We start from the raw sequence: 21,244 nt of genomic DNA, 5'->3' as shown, positions 1-21,244 counted from the left end.
TACCTACTGTCTGTTGGACGAGAAAAAAATTGTCTTGTTAATTGAATCAATGAGTCATTGCATTTTCAATTTAATAGTTATTTTAATACTCTATCTGTGTTTTGAATAGAAATGCTGCCATTGAAGATAAACAAAAGGAATCTGAAGCAGATATTGATTTAATGACACCAGAAAAATCCTTCAAAGATAAGGTAAACTTTCAGATTTAGTTTTTTTCTTTTCCCTATTGAGTGGTTTTTATTATTTGTCTGTCCTCGTTGCTCTCTTGTTTTATGTTTTACTAAAAGGAATAAGTAAAATAATAATATAAAACAAGCAAGTCATTATAAATAACTTGTGATTCTCAAAGGTTTGTGTCTTAGTTTAAAACAATATTAATAGTTAAGTCAGGTTTGTTGTTTACCATGTGTTTCCAAAAGGAAATGAGTAAAGAATGTTTTGACGTTTTGCTATACAACAACCGTCTTCTTGAGCAATTCTAGGCAAGTAAAGTTGAGGCGAATATAAAAGTAAATGTCCATTCACAAAAGACTGTTAAGGTGTGAACAAAGCAATGATTGTATACTGTGCAGTAGTTCACACTGGACAAAGACAATACAGTCAGTCAAAAACAATGGCAACACTGTAGGTGTCAAAATAATATATGAATTCCTCCTATTCTTCCAGTGTTTATTCGCCATAACACTATGATTGTTTTGTTCAGATAATATTTTATTTATTTTTATCTATCTTACAGGATGACCACCCAACTCCAACTGGTAAACTCAAAGGAAAAGACAAAACAAGAGCAGGTGCAGAGACAGCAAGTTCCTCTAGAAGGCGTTCTGCTAAAAGTCGTAACCGCAAAGGTTCTCTGACAGTGACCTCTCCACCTCCTGGCAGCACCACTCCCGGTTCAGATGCTGATGGTCAGAGTAGTACTGGTGATCTATCAGCAATTCAGGAACCAAAGAGTCCCAAGTATGTGTCAAAACCTTTCTTTGTACATTTTTACATACCCCAGTTTAGTTCGTTTTCTGGATCATGGCTTACTACTGTAAACCTGCCTGGTTTTTACCTCAAATCAACTTCTATACTGTTCCAATTTCACATTTCGATTTCATCCTCTGGATATCAGTATACTAACTATTTTCCAGATTCCTCTATTTCAATTCTACTCTTTGTTAAAGGTTGAGTACATTCCGCTGGGTAATACAACCAGGAGGTGAAGTAATGCTACGATTGCGCTTCCAATCAGAGGAGCTAGGACAATTTGATCAGACCCTAAACTTTGAAATCACAGGAACTAGAAGACGGTACCAGCTTTTTAATAGAGGAGTTTGTGCCTTCCCCAACATTAGCAGAGAACCTAGGTAAGAACAGTTATTGCGGTTTGTTTGGATATCAGAAAGCCAGAATATTATATGTATCAGAGATTCAATGAAGTACAGTAGTGCATAGAAGAACTAGGGTTTTACCATGTGATTTAATATTAATAGAACAGACTCAGACAGACTGAGATAGTAATTATAAAGAGGAGAGTTGTAAAGGAAGTTCTAGAGGGAGTTATGAATTAGCAATATCTATCACTTTTATAACTTTTTTGCAAATTTAGAATTGTGTTTCCTAATCGTAAGAAGAGCAAGCGCACAGATGAGATAGTCCACAAGAAATACATCTTGAGCACGGAGACAATGATGATGGGGCCGCTACTCGCAGGCAAGTCCAGGGACCGCTACAAAGAGGGCAAGTACCCTGAAAACACTGAGAAATTGAAGATCTGCAATACATCACCACTGGATGTGGAAGTGAGCTTCTGCTTCCAGCATGACGGTAATGCCACAACATTTCTATTGGATCCTCCAAACATGTCTTTAAAGCCTGGAGAAACAGAAGAGCTTAGCATCTGGGTATACCCTAAGAATCAAGGCTACTTTGAAGACTCAATTGTCTGCTGCATTCGAGAAAACCCAGAACCAGTGATGTTCAAGGTAGCTTGTTATGGAGTGAGACCAGAACTGGAACTAGACAAGAAGCAACTCCATTTTGAAAGAGTATTGTTACATAGGTAAGCTGATGAAAGCACAGTGGTTTAGGCATCTGTCCTGTGGAGAAAGTGAATAAATGTATGGCAGTACCTATTACCATCTGCTTAGGTACAGTTGTGTGTTTATTCCTTTCATTTAGCCTGGAAATAAGTGGATGCCTCAACCCCAAACCTGTCATCATTACTCATCTTTTTTATACTAATTAATTACTATTATTTGTTTTCAAAAACTCACTTATTCTTGGGAACATGTTACTTTTCTATTTAAAATATTTCTGTGTTTCTTTCACGGACTATACACAACCCCTCTATTTTGATTATCAGATTATTTGGTATTATGGTACAGGTTAATTAAATTCTTGCAAATTGAAATTATAACTTTATTTTATAATTTCTTCAATTGGTTACAAAACGATCACACTTAAACATAATTGTTTGTATTTGCCATTTTAGAATTGATTACTTTTATTATTATTTGTTCTTTCTCAGAAAAGATACAAAGACCATTTACTTACGTAACAGCACATTATTACCAGTCTCATGGCGAATCAGTGGTCTTGAAAACCTTGGTGATGACTTCTCTGTGACTACTGATTCTGGTGTAATTGATCCCAAATCAGAGTTTGCACTTAACGCTCATTTTAGGGCTATGAAGCCTATAAATTTGAAGAAGACAGTCCGTTTGGAAGTAAGTAAAAGAAATTAGTAATAATAGTAATTATGCATGACAACATTATAACAATACAGATGACCAAATCCAGAGAAATATGTTAAGTTGCAATGTTATCATCTTAGGTATCTGATGCTGAGAACATTATGGGCCTACTTCAGACGGAGAATATTCAAGTATTGGCCGAGGCATATGACGTAGCTCTAGATATGAGTTTCCCTAAAGGTGCTGATGGCGGCCTAGATTTTGGCGTTATCAAAGTACTGGATGAAACAAAGCAGACATGCTCATTGAAGAACAAAGGAAGATATGACATTGCTTACAAGTATGTACTGTAACTGTAAAATTTTCTATGTACTGTAAGAACAAAATTGGCATTGAAGATATGTTTTCCAAAAGCCACTGACCATAGCCAACAAACTATTCTCTCTCTCTCGACTTGATGGTCAACAGATCTCCGTACAGATAATTTTTTTTTTAATCCACCACAATTATTATCCTAACTAGACATTAGTAACATTTAAAAATGTTTTTTTTTTTCAGTTTTGTTTTTGAGTCAACTAATATGTGTGGTCCCGAGCAAATCAATCTGTTCTCTGTGATTCCTCAGAAAGGCTTACTTGTACCAAATGACCGTCCTACCAGCGTACAAGTCATCTTTAAGTCTCGCAAAGAAAATACAATTAAAGACCAGCCAATCCTAAAATGCCATGTAAGAAAACAGTATTACAAATTTAGAGTTTGATATCATTATTTATTTTCAGATCACCTTTTTTATATTTATTATTATTGAGTGTATGGTTGGTGGCTTTTTGATTGAATTAATAAAGTTTTGCCTGTACAAAAACTAGTGTGTGATAACAGATGTTAAAAATAATCGTTGAGTTTCTAGATGCTAAGCTGATGACGATTGTGATTACATTTCTGATTATGTAAGTTGTTGATTTAATTGTTGATTATTGATTCAATTAACTTTTTCTGTTGTATAAGGTTATTGAACCGTCGGTAACAGAGGGCGGTGAGATAATCGCCAGTATCCCGGTAAAACTTAGCGTCCGCTCCATATTCAGCAAGTATAACATTTACCCAGTGAACGACATTAATTTCGGTGCAGTGTTGACTCACACTCGCAAGCAACGTACATTCATCATTGAAAACAAAGGAGAGTTTGACTTTAAGTATTTTATCACAAAGATGCAGAAAAATGTAACATCACAACAGCCATTGGTCAGAGGCAGAGTGTAAGTATGAATAATATTGTGGTTTGAATATATTACAGGTGTTTTAGACAAATTCAATTAAAGGCAACATTAAATTAAGATCTGTTATCTCGGATATAGGATAAATGTAAAATAATCAAAGCCATTAAATTATTTTAGCCTGGGAGAGAACTTTAGCACATCAAAAATAATTGTTATTGTATGTTACTGTATACTTATGGGAGAGAACTTTAGCACATATGTTACTGTATACTTACCATTTATTAATGTTTTCTTAATAATTATTTCTTTATCTTTCTTTAAACTCTCAAGGACATCAATGTTATTTTTGAGGTATTTCACATAAGATAAGATATCCAATATAGTAACATTTCATTTTCACACTATATTAATACATTCTCATTCTAAAGAAACCTTAATACATTGACCACTGCATATACTATTTGCTTTAAACATTGCTTTTAATGTTGCTTCACTGTTGGGAATGTTATTTTGCATGATACAACAGTAAGACCACAAAATGTCTATTAGAACATTATACAGTAGTCATCAATATTAATAATAGCGATATAGTATTAGCATTCATACAATACAATTAAAAAATATATGCCTCATTCATGGTTTTTTAATTTTGTGGAGTAAATGCAATGTCATGTACATTGTAGAAGATGTCTATTCTTATTGGCTACATATTATGTTGCAGTTTCCACAGTTTAGTGAAGATCAAGATATTAAGTAAGGCACATGCTCAAGCCTGCAACACTTTCCTCTGAATTGTCAGTGATACAAAGAGTAATCTTGTTGCCTTTTAGTGTGTTCTAGAGAAGAGTAAATCAGATTTTAAAATAATGCTGTGTTCTTTCAGACCACCTGGTGGAAAACGAAGTAAATCTAGGGATGATTCTAGCTCAGGTCGTTCAGTTGCCAAGCCTAAACGTGCTGATTCAATGAGGTGTGTAAGATAACAGCACCTGTAAATCAAAAGTCTTTGTGTTTCTTGTTTTTTTTTTTTGGTTTCTTTGTAGTACTGTACATTTTTTTTGTAATACTTGAGTTTGTTGTTTACTTGGGGTTTCTTTGTAATTCTTGGCTTAGATGGGTTTCTATTTTAAAACACGCTTGTTAAATGAGTTTTGGTGTTTTATTTTTTATGTTTTACAGTTAAAGAAACATTTAACCTTTTGTGAAATTTTAAGATTTGTCTTTGTATATATGTTACAAAATATGATATTCATATTTATAAATACTAATAATACATTACTTTGTCATATTTTCCATTGTACCCAAAGATTATCAACAAGGTAATTTGTTTGACTGTTTAAACCTAACACTGTTAAAACTAACCAATGAATGTACACCTTATTTTCAAATGTTATCCTTTGAATTCGTAACGAAAAAGCTACTCTTTTCATTTTGGTTTTCCATTTAAATCTTACTTGTTTGATGCTAAAATATACTTTATATATAATTTTGATGTTGCTGCATCTTATATTTTTAGTTTACCAAAAAATGCAAATGAACCTTAGTTTTTACTGTATATACAAATACAAAAGTCAAGAGTGACATTTTAAAAATAATTTTGTGCATGAGATTTGATTGGATTGAAATATCTTCACTTTACTGCATAAACTAGAAAAATGATACTACTGTAGATTTTCCTAAAACCTTCCTTCTCAACCACCATTTTCACTGATCTTACCCTTCTTCCCTTGGCCTTCTCTCTTAAGTATCTCTCTTTTCACCTAGTCATCTCCCTTTTTCCCTCACTCCGTTTTTCTTTCTGCGTCATCTCCCTTTTCACCATAATCATATAATGACCATCTGTTTTTTAATTCCTGATGATTGAAGTGTACACATGCTCAAAATGCTGTTAAACGATGACATAATATTTGCTAGAAGCTCACTCATCCTGCTTTCATTGCAGCACCATGGCATAAAGATGTTGATCAAAACTACCAAAACTATTGTTGCTTCTTTTTATATGTATTTTGTATTGGATCTCCTATTGTATTGTACTAATAATTTCGTAAACATAATTTTACTTTTAATCTTCAGACAAGACATGGGTGGTGGCAACCAGTCCAGACTACAACTGGGAATGTTCAATGTCTACCCAGCGTATGGCATGGTGCTACCAGGTAATCAAGTCATCGTACAGGTAGATTGCCTGGCTGAGACGGAAGGCAAAGGTGACGAGGTGAGATATCAGACATTAAAATCTTACTTTTTTTTTTTCAGACAAGAAATTGATAGTGGTAACCATTCCAAACTACTACTGGGAGTATTCACAGTGTATTCCCAGGTTATGGCATGACAAACAAGTCTTTATACAGGTTGATTGCTTGGCTAAGACTGAAAAAATAAACACCCTCTTTACTGACATACATTTTCATTTAGCCACCACTATGATCACTTTCTTTGCAGGATCTTGCCATAGACATACACGACCGTGACCCAACACAGAACCCTCAAGGTATACCTTACAAGTTGCTTGCTGAAGCTTGCACACCAGGCATCAACCTTGTGGATATCACCTCAATCTTTGAAGAGCATCGTATCTGCAAAAATCTTAGTGTATTCCTCAACAATCATCAGTTGGGTATGGAGAGTGGTGGTGTATATGGTGAAGACGAGAACCGGTTCCTCTTTGGAAATGTTCTGGTCGGACGAAGGTCTAAAGCACGGTTTAAGATTATGAATCGTAATAAGATTGCTTGTGATGTTCTGTTCACCTGTAAGTTGAATTCATTCAAGGCATCATCCAAACTACAAGATATATTTGAAGTTGAGCCTAGCAGGGCATGCATTCCAGCACACAGCCATGTGTATGCTGAAGTGATGTTTTCACCTCCATCTATGCAGGTAGGCAGATTGAGATTATAGTGGTGTACTGTAGCTTAGCTTTTTAACCTAGCAGTAATGTAAACCGATTATGATCTATGATACTATTACTAAAGTGTTGGATGATATTGTTATTGTTTGCATCTTAAAAAATGCAGGAAATCGCATTTGGTTAGAAATAAGTCCAATAAGCACTAATCTTAATGTTTAATAGTACACTAATATAATTCACTCTACTGTAATGAACAAAAAGTTGACAAATTAACAAATTATGGGACTAATTGTTCATTTATTTTAAATTTAATTAGACCTACACAGGGAATTTTGAAGTTGCAGTTGATGGGTTGTCCGGGGCACAAGCCAAGCAGAAGAACCTGAACTTTGAGGTGCAAGGTGAAGGGAACCTACCTAGGATCACGGTAGCAAAGCCTAATATTCGCAACAAGAAGGGCAATCCTATACTGCTATTTTCACAAATTCTTGTTGAAAGAACTCAAAGTTTGCCATTCTCACTAAAGAATGAGGGAACACTTCCAAGTAAGGTAAGTGTTCTGAATTCCTGATTTGATCAATGTTACAATTATTGCTGGACAAGTAACACTAAGTAACTTTAGGTTTAGGGTAAAGTTTAGCAATGTAACTTTGAACTTTGTAAATACTGGAGCAAACATTATGTAATTCATAGACTGTTCTTGGACATTGTTAATTATCATGAAATATATTGAGCCTTACCAAGTAGTGTATTTTATTTATTGACATACATACTGTACGTGCCTTCTATTTATTTTGTAAATTCAGCAATTGATTTAAATTGATGAGTGTTCAACTTCAGATCGTCGTCATTTTTATGCTAAAACAACCAGCAGTTATATTACAATTACCCATAGTGAACACTTATTTGTTTTATAGGTTGACATTGACCTGGATAGCCCAGATAATTCATTCATTCTTAAAGCATGTGGTGATACCAACCTGATATACCCACTAGCTTCAGACTACAACCCAGAATTTGATGGTGAGTATTCTAAATAAAAAGAGTAAAAACAATGTTGTTTCTGATTTGTAGAATAAATGTATCATATATGAACTCATACTGTATCTTACAGATGAAATACCAGTAAAGCGACCTCACACTGCTTCAGTAATCATCGGTGTAGACGAGATTGCAAACTTTGATGTGATCTTCAAGCCGTCGGAACCAGTCCGATGTGCTGCCACCATCAGGGTCTCTGTAATGGACAATCAGTATGAGGAGACAATAGTGCAGCTGGTTGGAGAAGGCTATCAAGATGAGATTACTTTGGACAATATACATAGCTACATTGATGATAACGATATTGAAAATCTTATTGGAGATGAGGAAGTGATAGGTGGGTATATTTGTTTGTATTTACCAATGCACTTTATACATTCAAAGTGGACTAAATGAACTTTTATATGACCTAAAGACTTCATGTCAAGCTGTCACCAACCTTTCCATAAATACATCAAAATGGTTCTGATTGCACATCTTTATGATTATGATGGAAATTATATTTGTTTTGTAAATTTCCCTTTCTAAACATTAATTTCAGCGGCACCATCTAATCTAATCCACTTCCGAGACTGCCACATCGGTGAACAACGTCAGCTGACTTTCACTATGACCAATCACAGCAAGACAGACACTGTTCGCTTCCAATGGCCAGAACATCCACAACTGAAATTTCTACCAGCAGTTGGTCACCTACATGCAGGATGTGCTAAAGATGTTGCTATTACTTTTAAAACTAATGAACCAATCACCTTGCAGAATGAAACAATTAATTCTAAAATATCAAAGATTAAATTTGATAAACCAATAGACCAGGTACATATTTTGTTCTACGAGGTATAAAGTACAATAATTCTTGTAATTCTCTATGAGACTCCACAACAACTGTATATAACTGATTCAGAAGATCCCAAATATGCTGAAATGTTCCCATTTTAGCAATACTAGACACAAGACATTTGTATATCTTAATCATTTTCATAACATTCCTAGGTTGCTGATTGGGATGATCGTCTGAGAACTGTCAAATGGGTTGACATCTCTCAGATTCCTACTCGACCAAACACGTCTGCTGAAGGGGTCAACCGTCCCAAGTCAACACAAGATGGCAAAAAGGATGAGAAGGAAGGAAAGAAAGAGAACAAGAGAGGTGCTGCAGCAGCTGCGGCGGCGGCAGCAGCTGCACAAGAACAAATGGAGAAGGAGAGATCTGAAGAAGAGATGTTAAGGAAGGAGATGATGGAAGCTCCAAAGCCTTCAAAGAAAAAGGTTGGTTATTTTTCTTATGAAGTAATGAAAACCACCCAATGATGTATGATAGAAATTGGCTTACTTTGCTACATTATTTTATTATGAAAATTATGAATCCATTTAATTGCTTTTTAGGTAATAGAAACTGAACCAGAACCCACCTATACAATAATGGAAGATTCCAGTCGTGATATTGAACTGTGTGTCAGTGTAAACTCTGATTATGCAAAATTCAAATGCAAGCCAGATGTAGTCAACTTCAAGGACACATTGATGTTTCAGACTAGAGTATACACGTAAGTCTTGCTGACTCAAGATTGTATAACTACAAAATAATTTCTTTAAAAAAAAAAAGATTTTGGCAGTGTAGACCAGTTTACAAACGTTGGCAAAGTTTGCAGAGGTTAGGCCATGCACCTTCTTGACATACTGGTTTGCGGAGGTTTGGGAATTCAGCAACCCAGTTAACAGAGACAGTTTAAAGAAACAGTGGCAAACGCAGAGTTTGCAAACAGTTTGGTAAAGTAGACTACCCTGTAGTGTAAGTCAGGCTGCTTTTTTGGGATTACACAACCCTTCTCATTCTGGATTTATTGCAACCCCTCATTATTCATTGAATTTTGTCAAGAGTATTATTGCATATGAACTGGGACTGGATTTAAACATTTTTTACAAGATCCATTCTCTTTCTTTTGAATTGTCACTAGATTTTTCATAGCCAACAAAGGTTCCATTCAGCTTGACTACAGTTGGCAAGTAGTTATGGAAGAACTTGCTCAGAGGAAATCAGTTAGCTTTGCTGATAAGGACCACATGAGACTACCATCACGTTGCAGCACTGGCATCATGTCAGATGTCCCAGACGTGTTTCCATTCACCATTACACCAGATGTCGGAACCATTCCAGCTGGCAAGAAACAGAACTTTAACATAAACTTTTCTCCATTGGATGTCCAGGAACATGAAGGAAGGCTGATCTGTCGGTAAGTTTGCCAGGTTTTTTCAGAGGTCATTGTATTTTTATGAGATGAGAGATTACTGCACATGATACTGCTTACCATTGTCAATTATGTCTCTGCCACAGTAAGATAGAAAATAGTACTACTAAATTATAATGCCGTACTATTACTCACACACTGTTATTCTTGTGTAATTTGTAAAATTTTCTTTTTTTGTTACTTTTATATATTTACAGTATTATTATGTGATTTTGTTTTCTGTGTGTAGTATTCCAAATTTGGAACCTGGTAAGCAAGGACCAGTGATTGCTGTTCATGGCAAAAGTGTAATGCCATTCTGTCACTTTGAACTAGAAGACTCTGACTACGTCACTAGCGCCAGACGTAATCCAGAGCTGCGAGGTCCTGGAGGAGCACCACCAGGTGCTACTCTTGACCCCAATACAAGAGTGATTGAATTCAATTCTACTGGTGTGAATGTGAAGAATCCACGGAACTTCTTCATTGTGAATCCAACGTGTCAGGGATACAACTTCCTGTGGACATGTGAAGATGAGCCGGATCCAAAAGAGCCAGATGTATTCCACTGTTTGACTCCTAATGGATTTGTCAATCCAGGAAAGAAGTATGAGGTCAGTAGACCTTCTTGTTGCCGTTTCTTTGTGCAATATATGAACATTGTTCCATTCCATTCAAACATGAATAAACTAGCAAGCAAACAATCTTGAATATCAATATTTCATTTTGCAGATATATTTTGAGTTTATCCCAAATCAACTGGATGTTGTTGAGTCCTTCTGGAGGTTCAGCATTCCAGAGCAGAATATTTCAGTTCCATTCCTGTTAGTAGGCAATGCAAGAGAACCAGCCATATCTATGGATAGATCTCATATCAACTTTAGATCTATACTATTAGGTAAGACCAAAATGAATTATCTGTGAAGACTTCAGAAATAGGGTTGGTATGCTATTCTACATTAATATGTTGAACCAGAAGTGATGAGTGGCCTGAGCGGTTAAATGAGTGAGTGAGTGGCCGAGCGGTTAAATGAGTGATGAGTGGCCGAGCGGTTAAATGAGTGATGAGTGGCCTGAGCGGTTAAATGAGTGAGTGAGTGGCCAAGCGGTTAAGACAGTGGAACTGTAATTATGTAGCCATAACATCGGTAGGGGTTCGAGGCTCACTCACTCCATGGTTCTGGTGGTAGAACGAGTCTTCTCGGATAAAGACTATAAACCGTAGGTCCAGTGTACACATCTAGCTTGTGTGCATTTTAAAGAACCTAGTACATCTTTTGAGACAAGTAGGGGGTTACCCCGGTGTATTAGTACATCACAGCCACTGATCAATCAAAGTCTTCTCGCATAAAAAGTCTGACTTGCACTTAAAAAGAACCCTGTGCATTTTGGAAAGAGTAGGAATCGACACAAATAAGAATAACTGGAGGAATATTGACCTTAGATCCATTATAGCTCACTTCAAGATCGTAATTTGTTTGGGATTGGACATCTTGTCATAGTTATACAAAACTTAATTTTTCTTTCAATAGGTAATGCTGCCGAGGAAACTGTATACCTCACCAACAATGAGAACAAACCGTTCCAGTTTTCCATCGATGAGACCTCGTGCCATTCTGAAGGGTTCTCATCATTTGTTACAGTCACACCAATGGATGGAACTATTCCTGCACATGCAAAGTAAGATGAACTACATATAAATATGTGTTTATTTTTATACCAATTATATAATTACTTAGAAAGAAGAATTTGAGTCGTAAGGTAAAATGTATTACCAGTAGGATATACAACCCCAAATATATTTAAATGTCATTATCTATTTATTTATAGGATACCCATTAATGTACACTTTGTGCCTCGTGAACAAAAGGAAGTGAACTTTAACCTTAAAGTTAGCATTCGTAAGAAGACACTACCGATCCAGTTGAACATAAAAGCTGAAGGATACTCAATGTGTGCTACATTGTTTTGTGAAGACTCTCATGGCAAGAAAGTTGAACTGACATCAAAAGGACTCAATGAGATTAATTTTGGAGAGGTAGTATGCTCTGACAACATGAGTATTAAATTTCTAACTTTTTGATTTATTTCTTTTTTGTACTGGGAGATCTTTTTTTCTCATGTGGACCAAGTACAGAATCATAATCAGCAAACCAGGGAAACACAAACAGTGTACCAAATAATTTATCGTACACAAGTGCAATGTATTTACACAGGACCTCTCTGATGTATATGCAATTTGACTAAGGGTACAAGTAATAGTGGCACAGACATGTCTCGTACCTTTTGTATAACCTTAAAGCCTGTTTTCCTGTCAACGTTGAAATACGTTGAGTTGCATTGAGTTTAAAATCGTTGAAGTTGAAAATAAAATAGCGATGACGATGATCGAGTCGCACCGCTAATATTTACACATTTTTGCGCGATCGTTCATAGTTTCTTGGTTCTCTCGAGCGTTGCTGGGACACGCGGACGTGAAGTGTTGCAAAACTAAGGCCGGCCACGCGCAGCCGGGACCGCGTGAAAATTGAAAAAGTTACGGGTTTTGATGCTTAAACCCAGCCTAGGACATACTTTCGTTGATATCTTAATCTAGGCTTACACTAAAGACAAACATTAAATTTAATTGGTTTAATATTATAATTTAATTTAACTTTCACTTGTTTTTTTTAAATATCAGACCTTAAAAGTGTACAAAAAAGGTGAAAAACATCGTCGCGTTGTAAACATTCAAGAATTGTCAGCGCGTACCTATTTTTTCACAAACTGCAATGACGTAATTTGTGGACCATTTGATTGGCCAGTTTTAACGATCGTAACGATCGTAATCGTTAAAGTTGAACTCGGTTCAACTTTAACGATTTAAGATTTTAATGATTTTCAACGTTAATTTTTACCCCCTTTTCCTGTTAAATCGTTGAATATGTCAACTCAACGCAACTCAACGTAACTTAACGTCGACAGGAAAACAGGCTTAACCATTATGCTGTACCCCTCACTCAAAACATTTTATTCTTGTATTAATGTTTAGAAGAGCATTTTACAAATAATGTCGTTATTCCTTTTTAAAGATTGAAGTCAATGAAAAAGCAGTGCGCTCTTTCTTCATTATCAACTCTGGCAAATTCAATTTTGATTTTGAATGGAGTTTAACGTCTCGAAAAAAATTTGCACGTAACTTACTTATCAACCCCGAGAACGGCAGTGTGTCATGTAATGATCGCAAACGGTGTGTTCTGACATTCAAACCGACAGCTACTACTATTCTTAGTGGAATTGAACTTCTCCTGAAGGTAAATTTAATTTGGTTATTATATTTTACTGTAATTAAAAAATTAGACTTAAATATTCCTGAATGATTTAATTGGCTATTAAGTAGATTAAATCAATTACAAATCGTCTGAAGACTTATTAATTTATTAACATTAACAAATATTAGTTTAGTTTCTTTTGCATCCCACTATTGTAGTTTCTGTAACAACTTGATTCAACTGATAGTTTTGTTAGCCTAAAAGGGCTGTAATGGATTAGAACACTGGGGTAACTCACTAGTCTTTTCGAAGATGCATGGATTCTTTTTAAGAGCTTATGAGCTGGAAGTGTTCTAACACGGTTGAGGAGTGTCTTGAACCAATATTGATTTATACTGTATGTTAATTCATGCTTTCTACTTGATTGTTACACTCTTCAAATGTCTATTGTTTCTCAGGTGGCAAGTGGACCAAGCTTCCCTATCAGTATTGTTGGCAGTTGTGTGTCACCAAGCTTACATTTCTCATTTACCAGACATGACTTTGGACCGTGTTTCATACACCGCGCTGGTATGCCAACACACACAGTACTCTTGACAATCACTAACAAGGATAACAAAGATATAAGGTACAGTAACCCATAAATTTAGCTACTTAGTAGAGGACAGGCCTCACCCTTTATTTCATTTTATTTAAATTAGTTCTTTCACTGTTTAAGTAAAGTCAGTTCCATTTTAAAGGGATGTCCTCATCTGCATCATAATTTTTTATATAAAGTCAATTCCATTTATTTAAAGAGGTGACCTTTACCTCACCTGAAATCCACAGCAAATCGGTTTATTGAGTTATCCTGTACTTATAAAAACTTGAATTGAATCATTAATTTGCGTGATGAGTGATTAATTATGCTATTTTTTGTTGTTGTAGCCTTGATTGTAATTACACCAGCACTTCATTCCTGGATGTACACTTTAGTGCGCAGGTTCTACAGCCTGACCAATGCTGCGATGTACACTTTTCCTTCTACCCACGAGATGCAACAAAGTATCATGAAACTATCCCATTTGAAGTTAATGGATTATCTCGGCAAAACATTGAAATCTTCGGTCATGGCACAGAGATGAGAGTTGAGGTAGCAAATCCAAAAGATAAGAACTTAAACTTGGGGGCACTTCGCATCGGAAAAGCTGTTAAGAAGACCATACCAATTGTTAACAAAAGCCCAGCGCCGATTACTTTCAATGTAGTCATCACACCATTTAGCCAAGCTCTGCAGCAGCTGCCTAACGTGTTAATGCTAGCACCGAGTCATTCAATCACGTTAAAACCAAAAGGAGGAACATACGATCTTGAAATGCTGTTCACTCCAAAGTGTCGCATTCCGCAATTTACTGAAGAGGTGATTAATTATATAGTTTTGTTTTCTCTTCTGGACCAATGAACCTGGCTGTGCAGGCAATATTTCCAGAAATTAAAGAATAAAAACCATAGACGTAATAATTTATTACTGAAACGATGGGTTCATCAAAATCTCACAAACCATGGTGTTAATTCATGAACTGGTAAAATATTGCCTGCACAACTCAGAGAATAATGTGTATTTGTTAATATGTATCTTGTTATTCTTTGAATAATATATTTATATTTTTTATATGAGATATTTTATATAAAATTGCCATACACCAATAGAAGTGTATCTTATGTCAGTGTTGCACAACTAAAAGTTGAAAACAAATATCTCCCAATAGCTATCAATTCTTTAATATTAAATATCTCCCAATAGCTATCAATTCTTTAATATTAAATGTCTCCCAATGGCTATCAGTAGGTAGGACTTATATGAAATATTTTAATGTTGTTTAGGTGATGTTGGAATGTGAAGGACTGTCCCAACCCTTGTTTGTTGTTAATGGATCCTGTCAGGGCATTGAGATTACTCTAGACCAGGATTCCATACCATTTGGAGCTGTATCCATGAGGAGCAGTACCACAAGAAAGTTGTTGATGTACAACACTGGAGACATTGGAGCAGCGTAAGTCAAATAAATCATTTGCATATTGTAAAGAAATACAGAATAATCCAAAAGAATAATAATCTTAACAAGAATGTTTCATGGTAATTTTGAAACTATTAAAGTTATGTATCATATTTGTCTATTTTCCAGGTTTAAGTGGAACCTTGAAAAGTTTGCACCAGACTTCAGCATTAGTCCTGTTGCAGGATACATCTCTCCTGGTATGACCGTCTCATTTGAGATTATCTTCCAGCCACAAGAACTCTGTAATGATGTTAGATATGATGTAAGTTTTAGATTTAGTTCATTCTACATAATGTTCATATCAGGACGTATCAGAGATTATCTAAACAATCTTAGTTAGCTTAACTGATCTGAGGTCGCCACTTCTTCAGTCATCCTTTTGACAGGGCTATGGTGTACCAGAAGCTTTTTTACTCTTTTGAAAAATACTCTATGTTAATATGTTCAACTTCACTGCAACAGGTGTCACTAGACCTCCAGTTAAAATATCCTTATCCAAGAAAACTTGTTCCACATCTGAACTATTGTTGAGATGTTCCTTGCATGTGTAATGATATTTTTGCCATGGTTTGCAGGCCCTTTGACTCAATAAGACTTATATTACAGAATACAATTTCTGTTTTGTTTGTTATCTATAGAAACTACGTTGCAACATAGAGGGTGGCAAACCGTTGAAGCTCGTCCTAACTGGAATGTGCATAGGTTGCACACCGATGAAAGAGGTTCTGCACTTCAACACACATGTACGTGTAAAAGACACACGCTCACTTAACTTGCACAATCGTACAAACCGCCGTTGGCAGCTTAAACCGATTATCGAAGGAGAACATTGGTCAGGAGCAGAGAGCATCGCAATAGAGGCACAGTCTAGTAAACCGTTTGAGGTTACTTATAGACCATTGATTATGACACATGAAGGGAAAAGGCATACAGTAAGTTGTTTTTGATTGTTGAAAGAAATGCTTCAGACTTGGAGTTTAAACTTATTCTGTAGGGTCTGGTAAAGGCATTCCATTTGACATACAGGTGTTCTTTATGATCTTGTTGTTTTTAATTACTTTACTCACTTACTTGATTGTAGAAACGACGCCCATCAATGATTTCTGTGTTTAAAAGAGCAAGTTTAAAAGACCAAATAAGATGCTGATAAAACAGCACCCTCAGTTCCATTCATTTAGTGAATGAATAGAAAATGTAAATTTAGAAAAGTTTTGGATGACTTGTATAAGTATAGTCAGTCAATCAATTTACACTTTCTTTTACAGGGCACTGTGTTCTTTGCACTCCCAGATGGCAATGGTCTGCTATACAACCTTACAGGTGTATCAGAGGCACCAAAGCCAGCTGGTAACATACAACGAGAGGTTCCTAGCAAGACCCACTACACAGAGTTATTGGCTGTGTCAAACTGGTTGAAACGACCCCAGAGGTAAACTAATTGATTTGTATAAATATCTCCCAGAATGTACAGGAAAAAATGATCAGCACTTTGGGAGATGATCTTTTGTACAAAGTTTTTTATCATTGCAATGGCGAATTTCTGTCCCATCTGAACGCCGAAATATGCATCTTATATGTTCTTATTCTTGCAGGTTCAAGGTTTACATAGAGATGATAAAACCAGATAAGTTAGACCCAGCCACTACCATTAAGGGTTTAGACTACATTGATGTACCAGGCCTAGCTAAGCGAGAGTACAAACTGAATTTCTACTGCCACAAAGAGTCATCTTATGCTGCCAAGGTACGGACTACTGTACATAAGGAACAATAACTGCTTTTGTTACTTCCTACATACCCTGTGCATAATATACAGACTAATTAATTGTTATAGTGAACACTCTCTTATGCTATTACCAATGTACACTGACAGTATTTTACAATTACTTATACTTACTTATTAGTGTTCAGTTCATTCTTAACACCCATATCAGCTCCATGTTACAGAAGCAATACTGTGAGCAACATGTCGTTGTTTTACTCCGTATATACAATATTATACACCAAATGACATACTCTTTTTATTCATTATAGGTTCTTTTCAAGAATGAACAGACGAACGAATTCCAGTTTTACTACATCACTTTCAAAGGCCTTGCACCAGACATCATCAACACCATTGAGATGACCACTCCGGTACGATTGACAACGTCTAACACCATTGTGATGGAGAACCCATTAGCTGTCTCTGTAACCTTTCAGACTAACTGCCAGTCACCAGATATTATGCTGCCTACACAGCTTGTTATTCCTCCACAGTCTGAGGTAAGAAGTCTGGGTAACTTTTTTTTAGTTTAATTGAAAAATCCTTTTTGTGTATCTCTGTAATGTGTAGAAAGGAAAATTAGGTATATTTTGGAAGCTGCCTAATGTAGGTTTGTTGTATTTTACAACATGAAATATGGAGAAGTAGCTTATAAACCTCTAAGACCAAAAAAACAATGATCTTAAAGCATAAATTCTTTATTTCTGCAAAATGTGTAGTGTCATCTTTACATTTTCTTTTAAATTGTTGATTGAATTACAGGGTTGCCTTGTGTTTGAGTACCTCCCACTTAAGATCGGCTCAACTCAAGGTAAACTGACCCTAACGAGTGCTGAATTAGGCCTTTACCAGTACAGCTTGCAGCTGACTGCTACTGCTGCAGGCCCAGAGAAAGCTGTCTATTTCCGGTCTGCTCTTGGAGGCAACCATGTACAAGTTGCACGCTTTGTTAACTACGCCAAGGTCAAGGCTGAGTATACATGCAAGGTATAGGAACAATATGGTTCTATTGTTATTTTGATATTGTGTACAAATAATGAATGTTTAAATGAGTAAAATGTAGAGAATATTTTTATGAGTTGGAAAATGTAATGCCTCGTTGTACACATTCAACAATCGCCAACCTTACCTACAAAAACCTGCTGAACGTGGAGGTATAAAAAAGATACCTCCATGCTTGAACGTACAATGTATGTACCACCTAATACTGACATGTGATAATATAATCAACCAATCAAATGTGAGGGGTACACTTAGGTGTGTTATAACATTTACTCTTGCATTGCTTCACGTTTTCTAGATGATTCTGCTCGTTCAGAGAAATTGAAGAATACTATTAAAATGCAAGATGTATTTGTTCTTTTTATAATAGATTGATAGCAATGAATTCCACTGTGACAAAACAGTGATGGCGGCTCCAGGGTCAGCAGGAGGCGGAACCGAGGTAAACCTAGATGTGACCTTTGAACCATCCCGTCTGGGTGAGACCCGTGCCACGCTAATGGTAAGCTCACCCACTGCCGGTGAATATACATTCCCACTGTTTGGCACTTGCATAGCACCAAAACCACAAGGACCGTACACTATCAAAGCTAATTCAACGGCATCAATTCCCTTCCGAAACGTATTCCCACATTCCACCGCATTCACATTCCAATTGGATAATCCAGCATTCTCGTGTAAGCCCGGGGATACAATCCGTGGTAAGAAGACGCACAATATTATTGTTGCATTTGAAGGCAATCAGGATGGTACGAAGGCTCCAAAAATGGGAAAGCTATTGGTGACATGTCCAAGGTCTGCCGGTGGGGCATCGAGCGTGTCTTGGACATATTACGTACGCGGTGTGACACCTTAGGACAAAGAAACTTTACATAATTTCATATTTACTATGTAACAGCAAAGTATAATTTTATTTGTTTAAAAATATGGAATGAGAAGCACTGTACAAATACAATAACATAACATTTTAAAAAGGTATAATGATCTACAAACATTGTCTAAATCATTACAAATATTGCGAAGACTAATTTATTGGAGATAAATTTTTATTAAACTGTTACTTAAAAAATATAAACATTTGTGCGTATCAATTATTGTGGTAATTTTATTGGTCAAACATAAAATAATACCCTTCCAATTAATAATTAAGACATTATTTTATTATATATGGAAATGATCACATTCCAAGTTTTCTATTTTTCTTTATTCAGCATTTAAAGTGAACAATTACAGAGTGTACATTAATATTTACACTGTTTACCTTGTAAATATGCTTTATTTAGGTTTTACGTTAATAGAATAGTGTATATACAGTTTGTATTGATAGTTTTTAAATAAACAAAGATTGTGTTTCCGTCCAGAAACATCTATTTCCAGTCAAATATGCCTTGAGTGTCATCAATTAATAAATGCCTAATCTAATTTTAATCAAATTAATTAAGCAATGAAAAAGATATGTAATTAAAATTTGTTTTGGTTTGTTATTTATATTTAAGAATTGTAATTGAATTATATAAATTTAATATATTAATATTAATAAATACAATTGTGATCAGATTAAATATACAGAATAAAATGTCATTATAAAATGCGGTGTAAACAGGAGTTTGATGTGATAAGATTGCCAAAATATGCACTTTTTAAAATACTGTTATTATGCGCATATATTGCTTTATTATCATCTTATAGACGTATAGTAACCATTTATTTTAAAAAGGTCGAAATTTAGGCATTTTTCTATGAAATCCCTGCACTATTAGTACAGGGATTTTTCAAAAAATGGCAAAATATTTACTTTTCAAAATACTAATATGCAATAATATTGCTATATATGTGCATAAAAATTGTGTTATCATCATCTTATAGACATATAGTAACCATTTATATCAAATGATAATATCAGATGATAATAAAGCAATATATGCGCATATATAGCAATATTATTGCATAGTAATATTATTTTGAAAAGTGCGTATTTTAAAATACTATTATTTATCTATTTATTTATATTATTAATTAAATATTATTTTAAAAGTTGTTGTATAAATAGTTGTAATTAAAATTATTAGAAATTTTCGAAAAATGGCTGATTTTCGACCCTTTTATTTTTTGACATAAATGGTTACTATAGCATAATAAACATGCGCAGAGTCGAATAATTGGTTCTGCGCATGTCAATTGTGCTATAGTAACCACTTTTGACATAAATGGTTACTATAGCATAATAAACATGCGCAGAGTCGAATAATGCGTTCTGCGCATGTCAATTGTGCTATAGTAACCAGTTTTATCGAAAAATAAAAAGGTCGAAAATTGGTCATTTTTTGAAAAAATCCCGGTACTATAGTACAGGAAAATTTTCGAAGAATGACCGATTTTCGACACTTTTATTTTTTGACATAAATGGTTACTATAGCATAATAAACATGCGCAGAGTCGAATAATGCGTTCTGCGCATGTCAATTGTGCTATAGTAACCACTTTTGACATAAATGATTACTATAGCATAATAAACATGCGCAGAGTCGAATAATACGTTCTGCGCATGTCAATTGTGCTATAGTAACCAGTTTTGTCGAAAAATAAAAAGGTCGAAAATTGGTGATTTTTTGAAAAAATCCCTATACTATAGTACAGGAAAATTTTTGAAAAATGGCCGATTTTCGACCCTTTTATTTTTTGACATAAATGGTTACTATAGCATAAAAAACATGCGCAGAGTCGAATAATTGGTTCTGCGCATGTCAATTGTGCTATAGTAACCACTTTTGACATAAATGATTACTATAGCATAATAAACATGCGCAGAGTCGAATAATGCGTTCTGCGCATGTCAATTGTGCTATAGTAACCAGTTTTATCGAAAAATAAAAAGGTCGAAAATTGGTCATTTTTTAAAAAAATCACTGTACTATTTTCGATTTTCGACCCTTTTATTTTTTGACATAAATGGTTATCATAGCATAATAAACATGCGCAGAGTCGAATAATTGGTTCTGCGCATGTCAATTGTGCTATAGTAACCACTTTTGACATAAATGGTTACTATAGCATAATAAACATGCGCAGAGTCGAATAACGCGTTCTGCGCATGTCAATTGTGCTATAGTAACCAGTTTTATCGAAAAATAAAAAGGTCGAAAATTGGTGATTTTTTGAAAAAATCCCTG

General features: G+C 35.2%; 1 protein-coding gene across 4 annotated transcripts in view; it reads left to right on the top strand.

Annotated features, from left to right (window-relative positions):
- The window catches only part of LOC140057377 (hydrocephalus-inducing protein homolog), a 48,247-nt gene extending 28,435 nt beyond the window's left edge, over positions 1 to 19,812 (top strand). For 2 of the 4 annotated variants that reach the window (XM_072103013.1, XM_072103011.1), the window contains 34 exons: positions 110 to 191; positions 737 to 960; positions 1,170 to 1,352; positions 1,595 to 2,047; positions 2,516 to 2,714; positions 2,822 to 3,021; positions 3,240 to 3,408; positions 3,687 to 3,937; positions 4,229 to 4,249; positions 4,782 to 4,868; positions 5,972 to 6,113; positions 6,341 to 6,778; positions 7,066 to 7,299; positions 7,667 to 7,772; positions 7,864 to 8,127; positions 8,332 to 8,606; positions 8,784 to 9,059; positions 9,177 to 9,337; positions 9,749 to 10,024; positions 10,269 to 10,632; positions 10,751 to 10,916; positions 11,551 to 11,698; positions 11,849 to 12,056; positions 13,090 to 13,311; positions 13,728 to 13,897; positions 14,197 to 14,668; positions 15,133 to 15,302; positions 15,435 to 15,570; positions 15,947 to 16,240; positions 16,574 to 16,737; positions 16,901 to 17,051; positions 17,342 to 17,572; positions 17,835 to 18,059; positions 18,445 to 19,812. In XM_072103013.1, coding sequence (XP_071959114.1) covers positions 110 to 191; positions 737 to 960; positions 1,170 to 1,352; positions 1,595 to 2,047; positions 2,516 to 2,714; positions 2,822 to 3,021; positions 3,240 to 3,408; positions 3,687 to 3,937; positions 4,229 to 4,249; positions 4,782 to 4,868; positions 5,972 to 6,113; positions 6,341 to 6,778; positions 7,066 to 7,299; positions 7,667 to 7,772; positions 7,864 to 8,127; positions 8,332 to 8,606; positions 8,784 to 9,059; positions 9,177 to 9,337; positions 9,749 to 10,024; positions 10,269 to 10,632; positions 10,751 to 10,916; positions 11,551 to 11,698; positions 11,849 to 12,056; positions 13,090 to 13,311; positions 13,728 to 13,897; positions 14,197 to 14,668; positions 15,133 to 15,302; positions 15,435 to 15,570; positions 15,947 to 16,240; positions 16,574 to 16,737; positions 16,901 to 17,051; positions 17,342 to 17,572; positions 17,835 to 18,059; positions 18,445 to 18,930 — 7,648 coding nt within the window. In that variant the 3' untranslated portion in view covers positions 18,931 to 19,812. The remainder of the gene's footprint in view (positions 1 to 109; positions 192 to 736; positions 961 to 1,169; positions 1,353 to 1,594; positions 2,048 to 2,515; positions 2,715 to 2,821; positions 3,022 to 3,239; positions 3,409 to 3,686; positions 3,938 to 4,228; positions 4,250 to 4,781; positions 4,869 to 5,971; positions 6,114 to 6,340; positions 6,779 to 7,065; positions 7,300 to 7,666; positions 7,773 to 7,863; positions 8,128 to 8,331; positions 8,607 to 8,783; positions 9,060 to 9,176; positions 9,338 to 9,748; positions 10,025 to 10,268; positions 10,633 to 10,750; positions 10,917 to 11,550; positions 11,699 to 11,848; positions 12,057 to 13,089; positions 13,312 to 13,727; positions 13,898 to 14,196; positions 14,669 to 15,132; positions 15,303 to 15,434; positions 15,571 to 15,946; positions 16,241 to 16,573; positions 16,738 to 16,900; positions 17,052 to 17,341; positions 17,573 to 17,834; positions 18,060 to 18,444) is intronic. The other 2 variants (XM_072103014.1, XM_072103012.1) reach the window with 1 other exon arrangement.
- The last annotated feature ends 1,432 nt before the right edge of the window (positions 19,813 to 21,244 follow it).

The sequence above is a fragment of the Antedon mediterranea genome, chromosome 8, assembly GCF_964355755.1.
Source record: "Antedon mediterranea chromosome 8, ecAntMedi1.1, whole genome shotgun sequence".
Lineage (NCBI taxonomy): Eukaryota > Metazoa > Echinodermata > Crinoidea > Comatulida > Antedonidae > Antedon > Antedon mediterranea.
Note: the sequence above shows the minus strand (reverse complement) of the source record. Positions and strands in the feature narration are given on the sequence as shown.